The sequence below is a fragment of the Dermacentor andersoni genome, chromosome 5, assembly GCF_023375885.2.
Source record: "Dermacentor andersoni chromosome 5, qqDerAnde1_hic_scaffold, whole genome shotgun sequence".
NCBI lineage: Eukaryota > Metazoa > Arthropoda > Arachnida > Ixodida > Ixodidae > Dermacentor > Dermacentor andersoni.
This window is the reverse complement of record NC_092818.1, coordinates 193,176,424-193,203,120: the sequence shown is the minus strand read 5'-3', so window position 1 is coordinate 193,203,120 and position 26,697 is coordinate 193,176,424. Positions and strand designations below refer to the sequence as shown.

The following is a 26,697-nucleotide window of genomic DNA, read 5'->3' as shown; positions in this document are numbered from 1 at the left end:
CGCCGCTCCTGGCCCTGAACGAGCGCTTCACCTCACTGCTTAGCCACGTGACGTTTGCTTGCGCATGCGCACTGTCGCACGCCTACGGAGAAGCGCGAGCACGGTCAGGCACGGTACGTCTTGCCAAGCATGCTTGCTTCAGTCGCACGTTCGGCATAAGTGGCGCTCGGGGCGTTCCCAGGCGTTGCTAGGCGTTGCACAACGCCGGCGTACAGCGTTGCTGGAGCACATCAAGTTTTGCGCTTTAATGTGGTACTTCTTTACGTTCAGTATACAAAACTAGAAGAAAGTGCTCACGCATCTCTATATTAGCTATATTAGTACTTCAATTTAAAAATTATGCGACGATACAACATATTTTTATTGAATAATGGTGTTCGCGTAAAGTATTTAAGTGATCCTCTCGAACACAGGCATACGGCAACCGTTCCTTACGTGAGGACGGGCGAAGGAAGCTTTCAGAGTGCGCTTGCGTCCTCTATCGGTACTTCGCTGTAAGGAGGCCTCACGTAAGGTTAGGAAGCGGTCTAAGGAAAGGAGCATTTCATTGTTTGGGCCTTAAGCGTGTTGCTGATTCCTAGCTTCCTTCTGCGTGGTGTTGTCTCAAAGAAGCGTGAACTGGGTGACATGCCGAAGCTTTTCTTAATGAAAGCGCAAAAAAACACGATTTCATACTGCAATGAATAATTACTACGCAGCTTCGTGCAGAAAGAAATTCTATTGGAAGCTGTGCCAGCTCTCATCAATATTACAACCACGCATGGCTCACGTATAAAAGAACACGTAAGCAAAAAAAAAAGAAAGCACTAACGTTCGGGATATGCACTGTGCACAAGCATAGGGAACTTGAACGAACAAACGGAAACGATGCGGAAAGCGCCCGTGCCCCGACGTCACGCGAGTGGCGCTCGCAGCGCCCCTGTAGGTCTCTTCTTGGGGCTAATAGGCTTCCGCTGAAATGCAGACTCAGCCTTTCTTTCTTTGTTTCGCTCTCTCTCTCTTGAATCGCAAGGCTTTCCCTCTTATCCTTATGTTAACGAAAAGGGTATGTGAAAGCAAACGGCCCTACTGCGCAGTGGTCAGCGATTCCCAACACGTACGAAACCTTCTCTTCGGATCGGCCGATGTTCCGACGTTTTCCAACGCGGTGGTATTGAGATTTGACAAAAGATATGCCCGCAACCGGCACGAGCCAGCGCAATAAAGACACCGGCGGCAAGCGCGAGCACCTGCCTCTGCGTGCTCTGGCAGCTATCGAGGAAGCGGCAGTGCGCGTTGCAAGACACCAGGCGTTACTTGGCCGTCCGTCCACAGCCTAGAAGCACCCGTGTTGAATGGTTGAGATCTTCAAGTCGCGTGGTAGGGTCAACATTTTGTTTGCGTATCAGTAAGTTTACCAGAATCATATATGGCGAGCCATGGTGTACCCGAGGGCTCAATTGCTGAGCCTATTCTTTTTAATTTGTTCATGAATTATCGCGTTCCTTGCATCCCAAATGCCAGACTGATGCAGTATGCTGACGATATAGCACTGTTCTCTACTGGTAAAGACAGCAGGTACCACCATGCTTTACAAATTAATGTTAATTCAGTGGCGAAGTGCTGCGGTTCTAATTGCGTACTTACCAATGCAGAAAAAGACAACGTCTTTAATGTCTGCTACTAGAAAAAGCTGCCCTCTCCATTTTGCGTACACTTTGGATGACACACTGTTGAACAATATGTATGTAACTAAACATCTAAGTTTCTATTTGTTATGTTAACCACATCGTAAACGAATGGATCTTTCAGCGTTCTTGGGTTTGTATCCCAAAGAACTTGTGGTTTTAGTGATCATTAATTTATCATTATATTGTTTCAAGCTTTGGTTGTTAGTAAATTTGAATATTGTTGAGCAATAGAGAATAGCATTGTCGTTGTTCTTCATAAACAAAAATTGAAGAAGTGTAACACAGATCTATTAGTATATGTTTTGAACGGTTCATGGGCCGTTCATATTATTACAGCTACATGAGAGTTCTTCATAGGTGCACCATGGAAACATTGAATCGGTGATAAAAAATTCGGGGTGCAGTTCGAAATGTTTGCAGAGGTGCATTCATGGGTATATTTAAAGTGCATTTTTGATTGAATCTATTTGTTTTTCTTTCCCAGAAAGGTGATCTAGGTGGAAACATTTGTTTAGAGCAAATAAAGTAAGTAACCCGAGTCCCATAATTCATTTGCGATATTTATTTAACTGCGTGAAAAACAATGACAATGCGGACATTTACGTAAATGATACCTATACTATTAAAATACTATTGAATCATTCTTCCATCTTATATGTATCTTGTGATATGTATTGCAGCGAAGCTGTATACCGCTACCCCCTAATGCATTTGTCGTGTCCGTGTGCAAGAACTCAACCAATCACAGTGAGAAGCGTGCGCCGCTGGGTTTCTAGCACCACCACCAGATGGCGCTAGCCTCCACGCATCCGCGGCAGCGTCGTCGTCGTCCGTGCGGGCGAAAGAAGGAAAAAATAGAAAGCTCGCTTTCGCGCGCAGCGTTCGCCGCAAGCGTTTCCCGGTAAAGATTATGGTTGCGTAAGCTGCAGTTGCCGGGAAGCGGCAAGTGTAGCATACGAACTAAGAAGTGACGTAACTAGACTTTCGTATGTAAAAGAACCCGCCTAGATACTGATTTCATCTGTGTTCTGATAGCGCTATGGAAAGGCCACGCATAGTTAGGACTCCCGAAGAGCAGCATGAACACGATGAGCGGCGACGGGAACAGCAACGTCGATATACAAAACGGCCTCGTGCCCAGGCTAGGTAGGAGGCAGCGGTTCTTGCCCAAAGCAAACCACGTACGGTTAGAACGCCTGAAGAGCAGCGCGAATACGATGAGTGACGAAAGAAACAGCAACGTCAGTATGCCCAACGGCTCAAGCTCGGCATGACTCAGTTCAAGGCTACGTCACATTGGCCCATCGGATCAGGTGATAGTACAGTTTCGCTGGCCAAACACCTTCACAAAGTGGATAGGAGCCTATTTTGTTTTTCTTTGTTTACGATGCCTTATTTTGTCTTGTTCTTTACTGCGCATCAAATTAAAAGTATTTTGTATGCTGTTTTTGGGCACGTCAATGGAAAATTCAATTCAATTCAATAGTGTCACTTTAACAAGGCGACATGACGTAAACAATACATAGAAAAATGATAAGCTAAATTCGTGGAGGAACGACGATGAAAGTCTCTCCCTGAAAGTAAAGAGTCCGACTCTCGGCGTAAGGAGATACAGAATTCCGGCGCAGCGCGAACCTTCGCAAAACGAGGTCTTCTATGAAAGAAAATGACCTTGGTGGGACGAGTGCCCATGACCTTGCGCTTTTCGAAGTGCAGGTGCCGTCATCGTCATGATTAAGTAGAGTCATGAGGCGCTGGAACTATGTTGGTCTGGCATTTTCCTCTGCGATGACTGTCTGCTTTCATTCATAGCTGTCACTATCGCAAAATGAAGGATTTTGCGCGTAATCGACGATCTTTTGCTGAGATTACTCCGAGTGGCGAATGAAAACAGTTCACCTATTAAGCTATGGTTAATTTCAATTTATTTGCATCAAACACCAATAATCATGCGCGTTATTTCAGTTTGAAATGTTTCTTTACCGTTGACTTTCACACCTAGTGAGGGCTGCAACGCATTACGGAGAATAGAACGGTTGGTGTGAGCAGTATTCACTGCGAGTGGCCTTACTTCCTGCAGTTGGTGATAAAATGATGCGAACGGCTTCACGGAGTAGACACTCGTGAATTTGACGTTTTCTCTGCACAAATAAAGCGGGAAGTGTTGAAAGGCCAACTCCTCAGCAACTACAATAATTGCATAAACGTGGCCATCTTTATCTTTACACCTACCTCTGAGGTCATTGCTACAGCTTTCGTTTAAGAACAGATGTGATTCTGATGACATTGACATTTAGACAATTTATCACCGCTCTAAAGGTCAGTGGTCACAGAAGTGATCATGTGAGGCCAGTCTCGTTCAGACGCTTAAGATACCAGTGCACGTAATGATTTGTGCTTTACTTACCTATGCAAGAATTTCCACAAGAATTCCTTAAGAAATTTTCACAATTTGTTCGCAGTTCACAGCAATACACGAATACGCATGATTACAACAAGGCGTGTGGAAGTGCTTGCAGTGCTTGCAACGCGGGTGCACTCAATGCATCATTGGGTGTGAAAACAGTACGGCATTTATGACACACACGTTTTCAAACGCAACAAGTAATCTTGTAGCGGTCGAAAACGTTGTAGTTACGGTAAGAAAAGAGCGCTCGCAGCGGCATGAGGGCGGGCAGTATGCAAGACAATTTCCGAGAGAGAACATTGTTGGCTTTGCCGGATGGGACACCAGGAGGGTTCAACGTCGACGAACCACGCAACACAACGGACGAATGCAGCAAAGAGACACAACGGCTGTACAAGCAAACAGTGGTTGAGGATCAAAGCAGACGGCGTGTCAAGCACGGGGATAACGTACGCCACGTCCAGGGTCGCCATTGGCGGGCACAGTGCGCGAGCAGCAGCGCGCCAGTTGGTGCACACAACACCACTGTCCGATGACAGCAAACGCACACGGGGCCGGTGTAGACGCGCAGTGTTGGGCAGACGGGGTAGGCCACAGAGAGAGACAGAGGGTGATTGTGAAGAGGAAGAGGCGCTACTTTCTGCAACCCTTTAAGGAGAACTACTCAGCGCCTTGGGGAAGGGGAAGGGGATATAAATAAGAAAGAAGAGAGAAAAGGCCAAGGCTGCCACAGTGCCCTTTGCTGTCAGCGATAGGTAAGCAGTGCATTCACAAGTTACGCGACAGCCCCGCGTCCTCGAGGAACGAGAGAAGGTGCCTCAATGGTAGGCCATACGAAGAAAAAAGAGGGCGCCACGAAGGAGAGAGGAAGGCACGAAGTAGGGAGAAGAAGAGGAGGCCTTACCTTGGCGCTTTTGTCAAGGGAACCGCCGGTTAGCGTCCTATGCAACACGGCCGTCGTCTTCCTATCATCTAGCGTTTCGTCCTTCTGAAATTTGCCCGCCACCAGATGACGGAACTGAATGAGGAGGAGGAGGAAGGCGAGGAAGAAGGAAGGAAGGGCAAGGGGGAGAGGCAGAATACACGTCAGTCACCGGTGGCCCACACACGCGCACACACGCACGCACAGAACGACTTCCTGCGATTCGAGCACAAGCGGTATCACTGGCCCAGGCAGCAGCGGCGGCAGCAGCAGAAGCAGCAGCAGCAGCAGCGACGGCGACAGTGGAGGACGCGGTGTCCCCCTGCCTCGGCTACAACAATGGCGTTCGGATGCGTAGGCTTCGGCAAAACGCTTCCGGAGACTATACCTGGAAGCGCGCAACTACCGAGCGGGGCCACCTATTATAACGCGGGCTAGGCGAGAGCAGCAAGCATCCAGACACAACCACGAGCAGCGTTCACGAAGTGCAACGCCATCAGATTACAACATGCAACGGAGTGTTTCATACGCACTCAAAGCTTGCATAAAACGGGAGACAAGCAGTAACCCTGCAAAATGTTAGCATACGTCCGCGTTAGAGTTCAGGTTAGTGCTCGTTCTTGGACCTTTATTTTGTAAAATGATCTTGTTGGTTGCTACCGAGGCTAGCGCACTCAACTGTATAATTACCCCTTGCCTTTTACTGCATTGTACCTTTTGTGCATTAGAGTGTACTATACCTGTTGCCGTTTAAAACGAATTTATGCATAGCGCGAAAGTTTTGTCACTCGTCGTTTTCATTTCACACAAGTAAACTACTTTGGTACTGTAAACTAGCCCACACCTTGAAGTTCGCGTTTTCCTTTTTTCTGTGACTTCATTCCACGTCATCTGTTTGTAACAATTAAACAAGCATGAGTGTTAGTAAATATTGCTCCTTTGCCTCATCTCTTTTGTTTCGTTTGCCAGCTGATAACTTCTATTCACAGAAGAAGGTCGGCACCGAGTCCGCCTACGATTGGCGTCTCTCAGTTCTGACAACTAGGTCACATTCCCTTCTGATATCACTGCTTCCGACGGGTTTGGTCCACTACGCTCTATCGCTCGTCCGCTCCTGCTGTAGGGCTCGTGGCATTGAGATTTTTCGCAACAGCGTAGTGCCACATTATCTTATGCCGCGGTCGCCTCCTTTCGCCACCGGAATCGAACCGATACTGACTTTCTTTGTTACTCACGCGAATAAATACCACTTCTTACTCTGGTTGTTGGTATTTAATTTAAAAAAGTACAAAACGGTAGTGAGGAACCTGGAAGCAAGAACGCGACCGAACTGTATTCCATCTGTTCCATCTGATCTTCTTCAGAAAGCTTTTTCCAAGGGGGATCTCAACTTTTGTTTTATAACTATGTAGTCGAACAATCCTTTGAACGTGCCTTCCCGTGTATAAAACATTTCTGGGAGCATTAAGTATAGATAAACAGCATGTTGATTCCTGTTGCGACCAGCTGTTTCTTGCTAGGTGCCCACAATTTATCTACCGAAAACAACAAGCATTCGACATTTCGTCTTTCTACAGCCAAGTTCATGGTACTCTTGCACTCATTATACGTCCTGACATGGAATCGCTCTTCGGCCTACAATTAAAAGAAATGTTATGGATACGCGTACAATAGTTGAAGTCCCATGCCATCGAAAATCTAGAGAACAATTGGCGTAGAAGCTACCGGCGGTTGGCACACGCCATTCTTGCACGAAAGACTGAGATATGAAAGAGAAAGTACAGATGAGGCTAGTATGTTTATTTTTTTTGTTTTAGTTTTGATTAAGGCTTGTGCGAAAAAACTAAAAGAAAATGGCATGCAGTAGTTATGGCACGAAAAAATGAAGTTATAAAGGGCTGCCGGAGAGTAACAGGTACCGTTGTAATCTGAAGCCCACTGGCCCTAACCATCGTGCGCTGTATTCGAGGCTGGTCAAGCTGCCACGAGCAGCTTTGTTCCCCACTCTCCCGCGGCAATACTGTGTTTTGTTTCGTGGAAAATAGAGCTTATATATATATTGTTACGTGCGGAAAGAGCTCGGTGTAGCGACCGCTGCGGAGCTCCGTGGCGAGAACGGGGATCGCAAACCTCCATAAAAATGTTACGTGCGGAAAGACAAAGAAAAAAAAAAAGACTATTTACACTGCATTTACCAGAGCAGCGCAGCCAGAGACTAAGATGGTGACCAGCACGTGTCAAGCCGAGATGCCCGTATTGGTCTTCCTTTGGCAATATATATATATATATATATATATATATATATATATATATATATATATATATATATATATATATATATATATATATATATATATATATATAATGTGCTAACAAACAAAAGCGTAACTGAAAGCTAAAAGAGTTACACTGCAGAAAACAGACACGCAGTTGACATGAATGTCCATTTAATTGGCTATAGTGTCTGCACATGAGGGTTATGATATCCTACGTTTCCTAACCATGTTGCGAGTAAGACAAATGGGAACACAATTACCATTTTTAATATGAAAACGCCTCGTTGGTCTTTTCTGTTACACGGATGTTTTCTTAGCGAGGAATTGAGGTAACGAGTGCCTAGGATACTCCTTCTCTGTGTTTTTATAACAACAGCACCGCGAGGTGATGTTAGGGTAGCTAAACTCTAGCGCTGCAATCACTTTCTCGCTTCATGACTTCTTGTGTATGCACTTAACTGCGAACTCGACTATTACAGTACACTGTGAAAACCAGCCGCCAACTTAACGTTCATGTTTTTATCATATACCCGTTTCTCTACCGCCGTGAACAAAGGGGAGACTATTACCGTGAACAAAGAGGGAAGCAGGGACTGACGAATGCCACCAGGAAAAAAAAAAGAAACAATTCACTCGTGATAATAGCGCGATTTAATTGGCTGCCATTTGCAGTACATCTTGGTACAGGCCTTACAAGATGACGGCCTGTTGTCCATTTAACGCTCAAATGATTGGAAATCGAGCTGCCGCCATATTTGCTGTCATTTACAGCATTTTTTTTTTTTTACGGCGTCTGGTTGGAGGCTAAGTGCTCGCGTTTCCACAGTTCACGCGTTGGCTCACATCACATGTAATATTTATACTTTTGTACACCGCACTATGTACTTATTAGGCAGTTATATTTGTACCTTACAGCTCTGTTCTTAGTATGCAGTTTCGCTAGCGAGGCTTCTTTTTCTTTCTTTTCTTACTTGCTTCGCCTTAAATGGTTTTCATAATTTCCTTATTTCTATATTGTTTTCTTGTTGAGAACTTTGTTTACATCTACAATATCGCGACAGCGGGAACTTAGCCGAATTTCCCATTTTGCCGCAGTTAATAAACAACGACAACAAGTTTCACTTAGACATCTGTTGATACGCACAGAATCACTCTATACGATAAATAAGGAAGCCCAAAACGCCGTCTTGCGTCGATGCCTGAAAGCTGCCCTCACCACAGAGCAGACATGGTACGAACTCGTCTGCACCGCCGTTACGTACGCAGCAACGTGCATATCTCTTACGCGGCAAAGAATCATTTGCGGGAAGCTTCGCCCTTGACCCCCTTCTTCACACCTTTTCCCTATGCAGAGTAACATGCCAGAGGTCATATGCTCGCCGGCAAAAATCTCTGGTTTTCAATAAAAACATTCTCTCTCGTCTGTTCTAGTTCTCACAAATCTTGGGCCTAACCATCACCCTGAGTATACGATTGAGTATAACCACAGATAAGTGCCATGGGAATTTATAAAATGTCTCTGCGTACTACTGACGCGAGAAACTTCCGCCGCTGACAAAGAACAACAAAAACCAGAGCAACATGCCGTGTCCTCTTTTCTCAATCATGATGCACAAGCGTACAATGGCAACTCCTTCTTACGGCAAGCTCAGCTGTTATGTATGCACTTTATCGTCAACCACTCTATAAGCCATTTGTCGACACGAAAGTTCAGTTGCCCCAGATATTTCTTTAGTCAGAGATTCCTGTGCTGTGCTTTCGTGGAGCATTGAGATTTATTTCGTGCTGTGAGACCAGGATTCAAAATTCTCCATCGGAATTTTTTTTCAGTGAGCGGCTGTTTGCGTCATAAGCCATCGAAGCGAGAAACTGACCCAGCCATTGAGCTATATGTCATCTATTGTATAAGAAAGAAGAGAGGCCATGTGACATCACGGGCGAAACACCTGCTCGCAACATAAAGGGCTGCGGCACGGAGGCTTTACTCCGACGGCTAAAAAAAAAAAAGGCCCAGGGATTAAAAAATAAATTTCCACATAGAGTTGCCGTTGTACTCACTTTCTCGATATTATACGTTTGATCAGTACGCTAACATGCGTAACACAGGGGCAACTGTAACTTAAAGAAACTGTCCCTGTCAGTTCTCGTTTTCCCAATAAATGAAAATCTCCGAGATAGAAGACCCCAACACAACTCCTTTTTCATCGCCAGTATACAACTGTGCTACCTTCTGTACAAGCACAAGAACAAGCTGGACGGTCTCTTCTGAATCTTTCCAAGTTCCTTATCTTTAATTTTTCAAACGCATCCGAAATAGCACAATCACTTTTAAAATGTGCCAAACGCATGTAAGGTAGGCAGAATTTGACTCAACGTAACAGGTTGGGCGTCACAATTGAATACACTTCTAAAGTTCTCGCGTTCCACGCCATTGCTCTTTAGGTCACTGAGCCATGCCTGTGATTAAAGTTTATTGTCTCTCACTTCTAAGCACCTGCGCGTATTGGGCTCAAGCCTCACTCAGACTGAAGTTTCGTACGATATTTCGTATTTATGCTAACTTTTGATCTCAACGAAGTTGGTGCCGCGTATATGTAACAAAAAAGAATAGGTTTCTCGCCTGTGGCAAGGTCTAACGGCAACACACAATAATTGTGGGTAATGCAAAGCACCTCGTGTACTTCGCTTATTTCGGAATCAGAAAGGAAATTTCCGCAATACTCGAAACGAGCCAAAACTTACAGTCAAGTGAGAAATCGGCGCAATGTTTCATACCATACTCCGAAAATGACTCGGGCAGGGACTACGCAACAATTACGCGGAACGCGGTCTGTTTTCTGTCTCTTCTACCCGAAGGGTAGCCTACAAGATAAAGCAGAAAAAACAGGCAAATAAACGGCACGGAATTACACGAGGCTCCGCCAAAAGTAAGAAATCTTTAAATACATCAGTTTTGGTAGCCGCGACGCCTTTCCACCGAAGCTGCCCAAGAAACAGTCATTAAAGAAGGTGTGAAGCAGAAGTTTCCTGCTGCGAGAAATCTTACCTCGGCGCAAGGAACTCGGCAAATACAAGTGCGCTGCTCTAATCGCTACAATCGGCAGGCGGTTATCACAAAGGGCGCCGTGAAGGGAGACAAACTTGTCAGGCTTCTTTCGTTGCGAAGCCGCGTCATTGTTCGGAGCAGCTGTGATGAAGGAGTGCGAAATGAAAGAAAATAACGTGAAATTGATTGGGGCACACAGAAGTGGTCCTAACGTAAGACAGTGGCCGCTGCGCCCCCATAAATCCGCCGGAAACTGCAATTCAGCGCAATGCCAATAAGAGCATCCAGCATGAAATCCTTCCATCCTTTGCTCTGCCGCGGGCCGCGCCATTTGTCAAACGTAATCCCACTCCTGGCGTGTTCCCTTCATTTTTCCCGGAAAAGTACGCGCATCGGCTTTTATTTTGCCGTTTGCCTTCTTTAAATCGCGGCGCTCATTTCGTTCCCTGACACGCGCGCCTCGGGCCGCGGTTCCGCCCGTACACTGCGCTCGTGGCGCAGTTTTTGCGATGAACCTCTTTCGCAGCTCAAACCTGAGGCACTCGTGGTCGCGTGTTTTTGATATCAAGCTAAATACGCGAATTCGAATAGCGCGCTCATGCGACCATCTCATTCACAGCACTAGGGGATGGCTGGGTCGAAACGTCTATATTCAACCTCAGGTTGCTAGGTGACAACGCGTGGGAGAGCTGCCACTGAAGGGGGCCAGTTTATACGTGCAGTTTCGACTGCGTTAACACCGTTGTCGGACATCGTAAAGAAGCACGCAAGCACTGCCTGCTCATTAGCTCTCGCGTGAACTTGTTGCCCCGCGCTGATTGGCTCGTCTGCCCCATGGCCACATTGTGTTCTTGTAACTGACAGTGGTCGCTTCCTTGTGGACGCGTTCAGACTACGTATCTGGCAGAAGCTGCCGCTTAGATTATGCGGAAATGAGAGCCTAATTGAGTAGAATATTAGTGAAGGAGTAATTTCTCTTAGCGGGGAGCTTTTACAGTTGCTAGTCGGCAGATGTGGGCGTTTCCTAAGTACACCACTGATTAACTCGTTCTATTGGGAAGCCTCCTTTGCCTATACACTTCACCAGCCCTTGGCGCGATTCGTCGGTTTCTCGCCTGACAGGCGCGTGAGCCAGGCTGATGTATACAGTACTGACTGTCGACCGACGAATTAGCGCCAGCAAGAGCTCCTCTGTTCTCAGTAATCAAGCAATAAATTAGGCCATAAAATGTGTTCATATAATGACACGTCATAGGTATCTGCAATGCACACATCATATTCAACGGATTCCTCGATCTTCATAAATTTCTTACACTTATAGGCTACATAATTTTGGGAAAACTGGGTGTATGCTACCATCCATAAAACAACTCCTCTCAAACTTTCACGTTACCAATGACCACGAGGGTTGCAATGTGGGCTTGTTGGTAATGCATCTTCAAGGATGTACGGTAGCGCGATTAAAAGACGGGACAAAACAAGACACACAGGAACACACACAGCGCTAACTTAAAGAAAATTGTCCGCCGAGGTAACACTGATATGGTTTTTTCTGCACCTAACAAACTAATCAGCCTGTGCAGGAAAATAAGACCAGAAAAGAAAGAAAGTGCTCCTAGCTTCCAAGTTAAACACAGGAAGAAGTTTAGAGATTGTAAGACATTAATTATATATCGTATACCCTTATCGTGTGAGAAGTATTACGTCGGACAGTCAGGAAGATACATTCATGATAGACTGCGCGAACACAAAAATAAAGTCGACAAACTTGCATCAGATGTGTTTCTCTCCCTTCATTGTAAGCAACATACGTGCTCCCCTCTCTTCGAATCAACAATCATTACCGGTAGAAATAAGTGCGAGCTAACTAGACTTGTAATAGAAGCCGAGCAGATTGATGCCCTAGGAGATTCATGTATCAGCAAACCGTCATTGGCTCTCTCTGAAAAAGAGCTGAAATTTTTGCGCATAGCTTACCATATCACAATAATGTGTCACTCTGATTTTTAATCTGTTCACGTGGCTGTGACTCATGTTGGCTGAGTGTATAAGTACGACCTGGTTTTCGATAATAAACATTGTTGGAAGTTAGCGCTGTGTGTGCTCCTGTGTGTCTTCTTTTGTCCCGTCTTTTAATCGCGCTACCGTACACCCTTTGAAGTTACCAATGACGCCATTTAGTTTCCACATTTTATTCCCGTGCCCTGCAATAGCGCCTACTGCCTCGAATGCCATTTCACCACTATCACCAGCAGCGGCAGTTCAAGACAGCTTTTCATTCGCGTAACAGTAATTCCACGATTTAAAACCACGGTCTTTGTTTCCCGAGTCTAGGCCCATTTTGCAACTCTCCTCAGTTTTCTTTTTCTTTTTTTGCTGCTTATCAAGCTTTGTGAATCCAACTAGCCACTCATTGCTATTATTGAAACGTTTTGTGTTTCCGCCGCTACCAGGACACTATACGTTAAATCAAAGCATTTAGTCATTGCAAGAGCAATGATACATTTCATAATTTCATCTCTTGTCAATACCTTTTGCGTTCAGGTATAGCATTTGTGATTTGTATCTGCAAGTACATACCAGCATCTTCGCCACAAAACAACAGATAACGAAACGAACAGTTGTTGACTTCATCAGCTTCTGTCAGCAGACAATAGCACTCGAGCGTGAAACACTGGCTGCGCTTCCGGGCGTGTTCGGTTCGCGTGCTCGTTGCGGTCTTGCGAAACGGATGCCTGCCGCTCATACAGCCACGTTGCCCTCTATGCAGATCCCCCATTAGCCATCGGGGCTACCGCATCCAATGACTCCACACGAGCATGGCTGCTCAAGCGGGCGTCCGCTGCATCGCGCACACAAACAAACCACCTTGCTGCAACGGCACATCCGCTTTTCGAGTCGGACTGAACCGACTTAGTGCGCAGTTGATGTTTCGATGACTCGCGCGAACGGAGCATAGGTGTCCCAGCGGCCGCTGTTTAATGCGAAAATATTGCAACGGCAGCGAGCGAACAAATTCTGTATGCCGTATAAGTCAGCATTTAGGCTGCTTTAGTTATGCGCATGCCGCAGCTCCATCTGCGAAAGTCGGACCATTACGTAGGAAATTACGTCGCTTTCCTGTGTTCGCTTACTTCCGCGAATAATGTAGCCGTCTTCTGTAGCCTGCGTTCGACATTCGCTAAGCCTTGAGCCCACAACGTTCTGTGATATTAGTGCACATGTCGGATAAGCACAACACTTTCCACAGGCCATTCAAGTGTTTGCCGAGGAAGCGAGAAAATACTGAATGTAGGACGGACAACTGGAACCGTGCCCTGTTTTCTACCCTACACTGAGCGAGGGGGCACATTCCTGCCTCGAATCCAACGTTCGGTTTGTCTCTATTTCCGGCCTGAGTGCACAACCTTCCTGGCAGCACCAAGTTCAATTAATAAGCGGACGTATGCAGAAGTTCAACTGAAGACAGCTTCTGGCGCAAAGCGGACGCCCAAAAACATTTCACGGAGACGAAAGAATGTCTTTGGGGTTATAAGATTACGACGCAGCACCGTGTCGTCGAACGGGAGAAAAAGAGAGAAAAAAACTCTTCAGTAGCGGTCTCCAGCGTATTGAAAAGGAAAGTGGTGACGCGTGCGATAATCGATGCGAAGAAAAGAAAAATAAATAAATAAAACAGAAATCACTCTCGCCAAGTGCTCGTCACAAGGGTCCCTTTTCCAGCGCCCAGCAAGAAACAGCAGCTGCGCTGACACAGTCTCGACGATTCTATGAAAATGAAAGAGCTGACGCCGCATTGAGGCATCTCATTATTTTTAACGAAGCCCAGCAGGCAAACGTTATTCAGGGAGATGCTTGCGAGCTCTCTGCATTGTTACGCCGTTTCCTTGCTTCTTTCAGTTTTATTTAATTTCTTCATTTACCTGCGTGCTTCGTAATTGCCGTCTTCACACCATTTCGCTTTTTTCTATTTATTTTCAAGTGTGCCACATGAAGAAGGCGATGAGATTTCAACCACTTTCGTCAAGATTCATTCGCAGTTCTCAGAAGGATTGATCGTTACCACAACCAACGCATCGCGCATATAAGACGTTAACTACAAACAAGATTCGGAATGTCGAGTGATGAACACGACTTTATTGAAGAGCAGTGAAGATTCCTGTGCTGCTTTCAACGCGTTCTACTTAGACAGGAAAGGTCGGGATTCCCGACTTGATGCCACATAATGAGGTTGGAACAAATTATTTACTTTTTTCGAACCCCAAAGTTCTGCTAAAAGTCAGGGTACTACTGTCAAATTACAAGCTTCTGCATGTCGACGAGCGAAAGTTCATTTAGTTTTTCTACACAGGACCGCTGTAGGCGTAGGTTTCGTAATGGTTCCTCGAGAAGAAATGCGACGGCGAATGCCAATTCTGAACTTTTCAGTTATCGCCCACTCTTGACCCATTCCCTAGCTACGCCTCCGCTCATTCACTGTCAGCTCCTCAGTAAAAATTACGCCGATCGGCGAGCGAATAGCGCTCAAAAGCCTCACTGACTCCCTAAAACCATGCTGCATTGCGAAAGCTGTAGTCGATATCAGTCACTCCGGTAGGCTTGCCCATACATATGCACAGAATTCCTTCAGTGTCTATAAAATGTAGCGCACGTGGCGCGCTCTTCGCAGTTGAGAGGGCTGTGCCGGCCGCGAACTGCGGGCTCAAGGTCAAAATTTGTCGCGCACGACAGAAAAAGCAGCACATCCGAAACGCACTTCGGTGACACACTATTCTTGCTTACCGTGAAAGAGGGAAAGCATCTCACACGACCCCATCCATAACACCTAGGTGCTTTCACAGTGTAACACGGTTGTATTGCTAGATATATCTACAATTTATGGATCAGCAGCGCCATGAAAACGCTGCAGGATTCTATAATGTCTACAAGCCTCAACAAAACTGTGTGAAAAGCTTTACAGCGCATGTGTGTGTCTTTGGGCATGTGTGTTGTACTATATTTGTCACCCGGCAACTGAAATAGCATGCCAGGCTAGCCCACCCAGCTTCTCATTAAAGTCAGCATCTCTGCAAACAGATGTTCGGGAACGATTTAAGGCCCCATTAAGGCCAGTAAAAGTCTAATGCCCGAGAAACAAATGATTAGCCTCGTTTTTCGAACTCGCCGACTTTACAGCGCCGCGCCTTGCAATTACAAAGGTTCAAACGTTCGAAATCACTTTGTTTGCATTTGCCCCCTTGCCTTCGTTCCGTTCCGCTATGCGAATACCTCGTTATCGAATTCATAGATCACATCCATTCTTGGCAAACACGACACGTACACGCATGACCGTATTTCACGGCCCGCACCGGAAGCGATGCCGTAAGCTTTCGTGTTTTATACGGCTGTCTCGTTAGATTGCTGAGCGTGTCTTCGCTGAAGCTAAACGCGCCAGATAACGGCGTTCTTCTGGGACTCGCAAACGCACACAAACGACCGCAAGAGCCGTACTGAGCGCTTGTTGGAAAAGCGCATTAACGCGATCCGCGCACATGGATATCGCGAACGCGTCAAACATGCCGGTATCACACAAAGGCGATTTGTTTTGTTCGTAGTGGGTGGCGCTTTAGCGCCGCTAAAGGCATTTGTGGATGTTCACGAGATGGCGGGCTATGGGCGCCGACCAGGAAGCGGGGGTGCCCTATTCACGCCAACGACGTCGGTATGTAAACAAGACGCGCCCGTACCATGTTTCACAACAACCGTGGATGCAGTGTCACCAAAGGCATGGCTGGTGTTATAAGCTGAATACCTAACACTAACGATAGGCGATAGGTCGGCGTCTGTAAGCAAGCCAGTCAGCAGCCAGCGTTTGCGGTATAGTAAACACACAAGTCAAACAGAACGAGCCGTTTTAAACGTTGATTCCTGTGAATGCGGCCACTGATTGGTCGATGTGTCCTGAGATCGTTACATCACTTTACATTATGCGTCTTTCTGGGTGTCACTGGGTGTAGTTCTCAATCACTTTCGTAAACATAGTCACGCTAAAGAGCAAGCTTAGAAGCGGGCGCTTTTCTTGGAAGCAGAAAGGAAGTACCGAAGAAGATACCATAAGCTTTATCATCAGATTTTTGACGATGCATATAACTATAGAATGCTGAGGAACGGAGTACACATGAGGCAGCTTAACAATATTTTCGCGCTACGTCTCTCATTAAGTTTTACTCCCGAAGACAGATGTATACTGTGCCTACGAGGAAGCCGTGAAATCACAAGCGCGTAAAGAAGGAGAATGCACGCAGAGAGATAGACAGGCACTATTCCTTGCATTTCCCTGCGCCATCGCCCACCCGCACACCACATACGTAAATGTGCGTGTTATTTTGTCCTTCTCTTTGAGTTTCTTGTGTTCATGCTTCCTCACAAGCATTGTTTATGCTTTACACAATGTAACGATTTCTCGAGTAATGAAAACACAAGCAAGCGAACCTTTCTTGCACTTTAAGTAATGTATGTCTTGTAGGTTGGTTGTGCGGTACAGCGAAACTTCAAGAAAACAGTTGGATGTCAAATGAGAAGGCTAGGAACACGTAGGATATAACACAAACGGCGGAATAGCGGGGCTCTCATTCTTGGCATATTCAATATTCCAGACAACAAGGTCGCAATACGTGTCAAGCGGGAAGGCTACAGGAACATCGCGTACGACCACCACGCCGCACGACTACACTAAGTGGGCAAATTCTCTGAGATGCACAGGACGTTCACGCACTCCAAACTGATACGTCAAACGTGAGTGCGGTGCTATGAGCGCAGAGGCCGTAAAGTGAGAGTAAGAAAAGTATAAAGGTGAGGATGATTTCACCAAGACGCTAGTTCAAGTGAAAGTCATAGCTGTAGTATGCAATTTTGTTTAATTGCTGTTGTTCGTCACAGAATGAAGCTTGTTGCTTAATAAGCAGACAGGCGATACACCTGAGAGGTCGAAACGATAACAACGGCAACATTTGTGCGTTTAAACTCATTGACACTCTGGAATCGGTGGCTCCAACGACCATTGATTGAAACATTGTCCGAAAAGCATTCTTTTCAAAGTTCTAAGGAAATGAGATAGAAGACAAGCGTACTAACTACATTCTACGAAGTTTAGTCCACAAGCAAAAGAACAAGAATGAACCCAGGAAAAAGAAACAATGCACTACTCACGTCGCTAAAAACAGCTTGAAAAAAATGCAAGCAAGGAAGCATGGCCTAAAAGGAATCAATCAAGGCACTGCGAATGCTACTCTACCGCTAAGACTGTAGGCATCCTCGAGCAGGGCGGACGGTCAGCAGGCGATGCAAGCTCGAGCATTCGTCACGGTATCAAGCTGAGTCGGCCGCATCAACACTGTCACAAGGCCGGCGCATGATCGCACCGCAGCTTGAAGCATCCTTTTCAGCGAGTCAGCCGTGCTACAAGGCTTCATCCAAAGATCCAGTCGTTTGCCGCTATGAAACTTCACGCAGAGATTGTTGTAGCCGTGTTATGCTTATTAGCACAACGACCACACGCACGCGTCTCCAGCGCGCATCATCACTCCGCAAATGTACGAGTATGTGTGTACGACCATCTTCGCGCAGTTCAGACGCGAACAACCGTGCCCCATTACTAAATCGTTGTTGCATCGTTTTCTTCCTAAGAGCTTAGATAGTTTGCTAGATATATATATATATAACAGAGAAGAAAGGGATAATTCATTTATTTACAAATGCTGGGACTGATTGTTTTATTAGTCACAATCATAAGCCAAAAAACTTATGCTTATAATTGTGACTACATACCTGTACATATATACGTCTGCTCACCAGGCCCAGCAGGCTGATGCATAGATACGAAGTCGCATGCTGTTGTGAGATGCTGACGCGTGCGTGTGGTAACCGCTTAAACTTGCATTTCCTTAGAAGTAGAAACACAAAAATTTCAACTTTTAATTCTTGTAAGACTGGCATAACAAACGTTTAATTCCTTGGCACCACAAGTCCGCTTGATGGGCAGTGGCACTCAAACATTGCGAACCGTGTTTGTTGTTCATCATCACGGTGATTGGAAGCCCCGCAGGTGAAGTGAATCGAACCAATAAGGACAAAATGGCGAGTTATTTGTATACATTTTCGCTTCACTTTTAAACACACGGCATACAAACACTGATCCCACAATCCATTCTTGAAACTGCGGCTGTGCAGCAGCAAACAATTCATCAATTAATGCCAAGCATACAAAGAAGCGCTGCGCCTTTTGAATACGTGCCACCATAGTTCCAGAGAAATTCCCAAATACAAAATTTGCTTTCCTTGTTGACAGATTTCCGAGCCGTTCACCTTTGCGTTTCGTTCCACGTTATTCAGTTTGCCAACACATTGTTCGCTGTTAAGATTAGCGAAATTCTATTTCGCTTACGGGTGGGTGTATACAGGGTAAAGTACGCTATGTAGAACTGTAATGCGATCTCATCATTAGCGCTGCCAGTGATGGCGCATGCCACAAGGCTCCAGACAACAAGTGCAACATTTCCGTGCATATCTTGAAGTGAGTGTTTTAAAATGCATTTACGATTCCGTTCTGATGGAGGTGGGTAGCGAAGGCACTCGAGTACTTAGGTTTGCGTGCTGACAAAGAACCCGGGTTGGCCAAAATAAACGCGGAGCACTTCACTACGGCGTCTGTGATAGCCTTTGTATAGGTTTGCGATGCTGTACTACATTTTAGGTTAACTTAATTTACTTTAGTTACACTCCAGCAGCGACTTTTACCAAAAAAGCACTCGACCTAGATTAACGTTTAACAACACATGCTCTAGCCGCACAGTGAACGCACTCATCAAACGATGACGCCAAATCGCGCGTTGTCCTCAGCTATCGACGCCACAGTTGCCGCCCTGAGCTCACGGCCGAGCAGCCACCGCTTGTTTGCATAATTTAATGGTTCGTACGTTCAGAAAATGATACCGCCATGGTGCTATAGCTAGCGACAACCCCCTCCTTTTCTTGAACAGTTCCTTAACTGAACTATGTTGAATGCGATAACCTGCCTAAAGTAGCTTGCGTCGAGTAGTAATTTATTACGGGGTAAATACCACACCACATCATGAGGAACTTACTTTCCAGATTTGAGGAACTAACTCAATATTTGCAACGCAAGACCGCCTCCGTTAGCGCCACAGCAATTTTGCTTCAGTCAACGATTAAAAAAAATAATTTTGTATACTTGAGAGGCAAAACAACGCATAATGTCCCTGCTGACCAAGTACGATTTGATTGTAGTTGTGACTCCTGCAGTTTGAGTTCATGAGCGACAAAGCGGGCAGAGCCGGGCGCATACCTTGAGCAGCCGTCCGTCGGCGATCTGTGGCCGCGGCGGAGCGGGCTTTCGGACGAACGAGAGGAACAGGTGTTTGACGAGGTCCCGGGGAGTGTCCATCTCCAGGTAGGTGTCCATGAACGCCTGGAAACCCTCCAGGTCGATGTCCTGCGGGAAGGGGCGGGAGTAGGCTTCTGAGCTTGGGAGCGCGGCCATGGTTTGGAACGCGTGCTAAATAGTGCATTACCTCGTGCATTAGCACCCGCCACGGTGACTCAGTGCTCAGCGACTGCTACTGAGCACGAGCTCATGGGCTCGACTGCCGGCCGCGGCGACCACTTTCGTACGGGGGTGGAATGCAAAAACGCTCGTGCACGGTGCTTTGGTTACACGTTAAACAAGCCCAGGTCAAGCTGCTCGGCAGCCCTCCACTACTGCGCCACACATGGGCCCCTAGTTACATGGGTACATTTACATCAGTCAATCAATCAATCAATCAATCAATCAATTTAAGCATAAAAGCAGCTTGAGCGAAGGATGATGGGGAGTGACAGAAGTTTCTGCACGGCAAGGGCACGAGAAAGAGATTTTATTGATAGGAAAGATAGAAGCCTAGTGCGCTATAGTCTGCTACTCTGCAGTGGGGAAGATGGAAGGGTAGTGAAAGCACTGTGATGGATGAAAATGATAACAGAAGTGGTGAGTGCTTATGTACGCCCGGGAGCAAAAGTAAACGGATCACAGGGTCGCCGGAAAAACTGTATTTCTTTGTAATTAACACGTACAAACGGAAACTGACGAGTGCACTAGAAAGTTCGTAATGCCAAGTTTGCACTGCAGCCTTTAATTTCAGATTGCATTCAGAGACAGAAGAGAAAATTATATTTATGGCGCCATCCCTGGTCTGCATATTTTGCTCACGAGTGCACATTAGACAGTGGCGCCACTAGAGTGAACGTAAAGTGCAATGTTATTAATGTACGAATTACAGCTCCTTAACATCAGATACTTTCTCGATACCACGCACCGAAGCATCGGGAGCGAACCATATGAGTTGAGTAGAAGTAGCCTTCTAGCAGTGTGCGGTCAGCGAACATGGCCACTTCTCTTTGCCGGCAACCTTGAACACTGTTATTGCCCGAGTTTCACCAGAAATGAGGAGCTCCAAATACGATGCCGGCTGTGAGGAGAAAAAATCTTTTTTCATGAGTATTTAAACAATAGTTTAAACGTTTTGGAATGTTGACTGGTGTTGACTGGTAACGCCGTTGACAAACTCGAATTCTAGCCGTCCAGTGAGCCACTTCAGAATGAGTGTTCATAAAGGCTGCAGTGACAATTCTACGTTACCTCTACGCGTGTGAAACGACGGACGCAGTTATGAGACTAGCAATAATTCACATGGACGTAAGAGAGCAGCAACATCATCACACTTGCAAAATGAAGACGTCCTCGCAGGGTCTGTAATCGACGACTTCGTGGCACAGGAACCATGCGCGACGCGGCGTATTTTAAAAATCTTGACTCGATACTTTCTGCCTCGTTGGTTACTACGAAGCTCAGGTGAAAACAAAATTATGTGCGAGAGCACGCGCAACACAAAGCAGGCAAACAGTGGGGTCGGCCTACAAATCCGGATTCCGTGATACTGGCGAAAATTATCTCGCGAACTTGAAATCGTTCAGGAAGTACAATCACGATGAAAAAGATTTATAGGAATGTCATTCTGCCACGTGCAACGACGTGGCCACGTTCTGGTTCAACAGCGTTTTTTGCTGTTATCTAAATTTGCGACACACGACCTGATGTTGAACTTTGGCCTTGCTGTGAACAGTATGAAGAACCAGAGAAACTGACCTTTCGTTCTACACCCGGAAGCAAGTAAACAAGTAAAAAAAAAATTTTTGTGCTCCTTATTCAAGCATCAACTGTACTTTAATGCTTCATCAAACTTCTGACTACCTGCAGAAACTTTTTTTGTACGTTCGTTAAAGCAAGACGTGAATTAACGAGCTTCGTCAAGCTCAATGCAACGCGCACACGTAAATCAATGCACAGCTTCAGTCTTCCTGGGCAGGTCCGCACGACTGTTTATGAGTGGTTCGTCTGTGCCCTCCATATATTATGGTCGACCCGTACCAGCGCGAAGGTATACCCAAATGTTTAGGCCAGTCCCGACTGCCGACTCGTAAGGATTCAGGAGGTTCTATTCAGCCCATTATAAGTTCTTCAGCTTATCACAGTGGTCCATTTGGAATTAATTTAGTGTGACCGCGGCTACATCTTACACTAATCATCGCCATTTAAGCTAGCAAAGAAACGGTGGCTGCTGTGTACCGAAAGAAAGTGATGAACTCATCCAGCGTGGGTCTGGCGACAAGCCATAAGGTAAAAAACTCGCCTAAAGGTTCGCGTAAGTATACGACCACCTAGGTTGAGAAGGACTAGACTACTTCGATAAGCGTGTTTTGTCCAGCCATCAAAACCAGTGCAGTTGGTCGACGCTAATTCTGTCCAAGAGCTCGCTACAGACGCCGGGCACTCGAGAGCCTCCTGCGCGCAGACAGCGGTGAAGAAAGAAGCACTGCACCAAGCTCGGCTTCATTTGTTACTCTATTCGCCTAGCTTAAACCCCGGCCGCTTGGGTGCTGCGTCGGAAACAGCGGCTCTGGCACCGATGCGGTAAATCGGAGCGCCAGCAGCAGCCAGACTACGTCGGTGCCTGATGAAAGGCAGGTCCCACGGGCCGTTCTCGTACACTGAAACGGCGGCTCATTACATCAACATAGCAGCATAGAGTATAAAGCTGGACATAGAAGCCTGCGACCGTGTCTGCGCGAAAAATTACGACGTGCCTCCAAAAAAGTATGCAGGAGGTCTGATAACAAAGCTCTTCAATGCATTTATAGAAAACTGGACTTCAAGGGCAGGCTTTTGTTTTTCCTGATCCGGCGCACTCATGAGACAGTCCAGGAAAATTCTGCAGTGGCCTAATTAGTAGTTAGACAGTAGTGCAGTATAGTAGCGATATCGTTGCTGTGTGCTGGTTGTCATCTCTGCAATAAGCCCCGTTGTAAAGTTTGTACACATATGACCCCATCAAAGACTGCTAGAAGCACAGCATCCAATTTTTCTGTTAAAATCAACGGCGACTTCACTTGCGACAGTACTAACATCATCTATCTGCTTGAATGTTCAGTGTGTCATATGTACTGTATCGGTCAGACCGAAACATCTTTTCATATCAGATTCAACAACAACAAAGCACACGTTAACAGCTTACCGCACCTTCTATTATCTAAACATGTTCGACTGCCAGGTCATACGTTTAAGAGCATCAATACGAGCGGCAAGAGCAGCAATACAATCAGGTTTCAAATCGCCCCATGATCGAGAAGTACGAGAATCTTTTCTCATTCATAAATTTAATACTGTGTCATCCGGTATCAACGAGAGCGTAGAAAAAATGTGGTGCCTTTCTGCCATATCTTGATGTGTATCTTCTTGTACAGAATTGACAATCAATTTGTTCCTAGTTTTGCCATGTCGCAATTCATATCATTCTGTAACTTCATGTTCAATCACCGTGATACCATAATGATATTTCATACATATCATTTATCGTGCTTAAGTTATACTTGCTGCTGCACTTTATTCTTTTATTATTTGCATGCAAGTGTACACGTGCACGTACTGCTGATTATGCCCACGTGCGCATGCTCATAAAAGTGGCTGCGCACTTGTATCTGTGTTTATTCTGACGAAGGCCGTGCCGCGGCCGAAACGTTACAACATTAAAAATTTCGTATATATATATATATATATATATATATATATATATATATATATATATATATATATATATATATATATATATATATATATATATATATATATATGCGAGTATTTTTCGAATACCTTTTCAATATTTCAGAATATCAACTGCGCGCAAATAAACATACGATTGCAGCAAAAGTACGGTACATTTCCGCCCCCGCGGGCATGACATAGACACATAAAACATGAGAACTCGTGTAGTGCAGCAGGCTATGTCATTTAAATAGCCCTACTTTACATGCTGTTCAGCGACCATTCGCACTCTCTAGAGCCCTGTGCACGCGAAGGAACTATTTGTCTCCTCTTAATGCTCAATTTTTGATTTTAATAAATGCCACTTTGTAACGTACTATGTAATAACAGAAAGTTGCTAACATGAGGAATACTGGAATGTACACATCGTTTTATATCAATTCTAATAAAGCTGTCCACTATTCGGAAACCATTCGAAAGGCGTTCGATATTCGATTCGATTCGCTCATGGCACTACTCCATTCGTATTCGATTCGGTCTAAAAAATCACTATTCGCACACGCCTACAAATTCGTGAGTGTCACTTTTGCAATACCCTGGCAAGCATTGTAACAACTTCACGTAAGATATAACTTGATATACCGAATTGCTCGTTTTAGATGCTCTAATAGACGTAGTTTACAGAATTGTGATATCCGTTTAGGTGAAGAGCTACCGATTTGTAAACTTCGTGCTTATATATTATATTTTTGTAGCCAATCAAATTTCTGCATCTTTTTTTTACGTAATTTACAGTCCCTATATAAATATTCTGTTTAAAGAGGAAAAGAACCGCAACTTCACACGGGACGCGACGAAGAAGTGGACAGGACGAGCCAAGACCCGCGTTGAGGGCGAGGGTCCACACACTCACACCCGCACCTTTGTTCCCTGGATACGCCAAAACGAGGTGGAGGGGGGGGGGGCTTCGTAGACAGGGCTTGTCATGCTTGACTCAAGCTGGCACGGCTTGGTTCCTGGGGTGACCCAGCAGTCAGCTGGGGCGGCTGTCAAACGACCGTGGCGGTTACCGGAGTCCGTGAGGAAATGCCTTAGAATACCCTTTTCCAGGAGTTTCTTCCTCCCAGTGGTCTGTGAAGGCGACAGTGAACGAACAAGCAATACTCGGTCCGCCAAGCGTGTCTCGCCTTACTGACGTCATATGCCTGTCCGAAGGGGACGCATTGTTGGCTTCACGAAACGATTGATCGTAGCGGGGCAGGAGAGGCTAGAAGGTCACTAGCCCCGCTGGCCGATCGTAACACTGCATTGACGGCCCGAAGTGCAAAACCTCTGTTGACCTTTGCTCACATACAGAACCTAACTGAAGTTTTTGTTAACGGTGTGCCTCTTAGGGCTTCATTGATACCGGAGCTCATGTGTCAGCAATGCACTCAGATCTTCGTAGTCGTCTCCGGAAAGTTCTGACACTTGCCGAGTCGCCAGCCGTGCGAGTAGCCAACGGCAGCACCACAGCCGTGTTGGGAATGTGTACAGCCTGCTTAACCACTGTCGGTCACCCAACATCCGTTCTTTTCTTTGTGCTCGCCGAGTGTTCTCACGAACTGATTCTTCGAATGGGCTTCTTGACCGTCCACTCTGCGCTAATTGATTGTTCAACCAACGTTCTCTGCCTCGAACTGCCCGAATACTCTTCCGACACTGCCGCAGGCGAATCCCGACTTTGGTGCGTTGAATTTGTCCGGCTGCAACTTGACGCTGTGACCTACGTCCCCACGACTCCTTTTCCACGTCTTCGCGACGGTCGCTCGTACCTGTGTAGCTTTTTTTGCTGCTGCTGGCGGTTGGTAGCACCCTGTATGTTATGAAGTGTTGTTTTCTGCATCTCTGTCTGTCACTCTCTCCCCCCTCCATCTTTTGCTGTGATGCCATGGGGCGCTGTAGGTATGACGCAAATGCATAAATGAACAAATGCAGCTTATTCTCAGAGACCGAATTCACAAAGCTTTTCTTTCGTAAGTATTCTTTGCCATTGGCTGGTCGCCTTCGCTACTGATATGTGCAGTATCAGCATCGGCTGGAATCTGCTCTTACAAACAATTCTAGCATAAGAGTTTTTCTTCTTTTAAATATTGAGCCCAGATTTTCTTTACGTCAAAGAAAACGCAGTCAGATGTTAAGGCTGCACGCAAAAGCACGACAAGCTTTGTCAGTTCAGGCATATAATATCGGTCGGCTGTTGCACGGCTTTGATGACACCGAGCGTCGGCTCCGCTAAACTTGTCGCTCCTAGGTGCTGCTACGAGATTAGCGATCGGTCCTAATGAGCAGCTCTGCGAGCGAGCGCCCTTCGGCTATGTTTAGACGCTTAGAGGCGGCGCAGATATACGAGTAACGCCAGTAACAGCGCACAGTCAATACCACGCGCTATTATAGCCGAGGACGGGACGGGATTTGTGTTGTTGTCAGGACGTCAAAAAATAATATCGAATTCTGGAAAAGCTAGACATTACGCCCCTATGTTTTTTTTTCATTTCTATAACAATAACGGGAACGTGTAAGGCCAACCGATAACGGTGGTGTTAGCCCCTATAAAATCGGGGATGCGAGAGAGACGAAGAGCTTGCGGGATGAGGCTTTAATGGCTAACACACTGGGCCCACTATACGAGTCGATTATAGTTTTACACTGGAATGAGCTTGGCGAAAGTTTGGTAAGACGATTTGAAGCGTTGGTAAAGCTCTGGCAATGCGACAAAATTCTTTTGTTCCCACGCATGTATCTCAGTACACATTCGCGGAAAATACTGTGTCATGCCACAAAACGCACTCAGTAACAATAAAATGAGTCAATGAATGAATGAATGAATGAATGAACGATATTTTTCGGTTGTAAAGAAAGGTTCTGAATATGCTCTATGAAAATGTATAACTCAGAAATTTCACGACTTCTTGTTTTTACCATGGCTCTGGACTCATAAGAAAAGAGCTCAACAATCATGGCATGGACGCCTGTCAACGGCATGATGACTGCTGCGCAAGAAATGACAGAAAAGCAACACCTATCGGTTAAAAGGAGCATTTCATACGACTGTATTCCAAATTTCAGGTCTTTAAGGGGAAGCTTTATCACGGAGCCAAATCCAATTCTCTCATTGAAATGCATACATGAAACGCAGAAGTGATCTTACCAGATTACTGCTGAATCGATTTGCAGGTTATTCATTCAAGTTGAGAGAGAAAGC

At 45.9% G+C, this 26,697-nt stretch overlaps 1 protein-coding gene across 4 annotated transcripts in view; it reads right to left on the bottom strand.

Annotated features, from left to right (window-relative positions):
* The window catches only part of Dgk (diacyl glycerol kinase 1), a 563,049-nt gene that overhangs the window by 72,172 nt on the left and 464,180 nt on the right, over nt 1–26,697 (bottom strand). For 3 of the 4 annotated variants that reach the window (XM_050179474.3, XM_055071476.2, XM_055071477.2), the window contains 2 exons: nt 19,665–19,811; nt 4,982–5,095 (listed from right to left, as the gene is read on the bottom strand). In XM_050179474.3, the coding sequence (XP_050035431.1) occupies nt 4,982–5,095; nt 19,665–19,811 (261 nt within the window). The remainder of the gene's footprint in view (nt 1–4,981; nt 5,096–19,664; nt 19,812–26,697) is intronic. The other variant, XM_050179478.3, reaches the window with a different exon arrangement.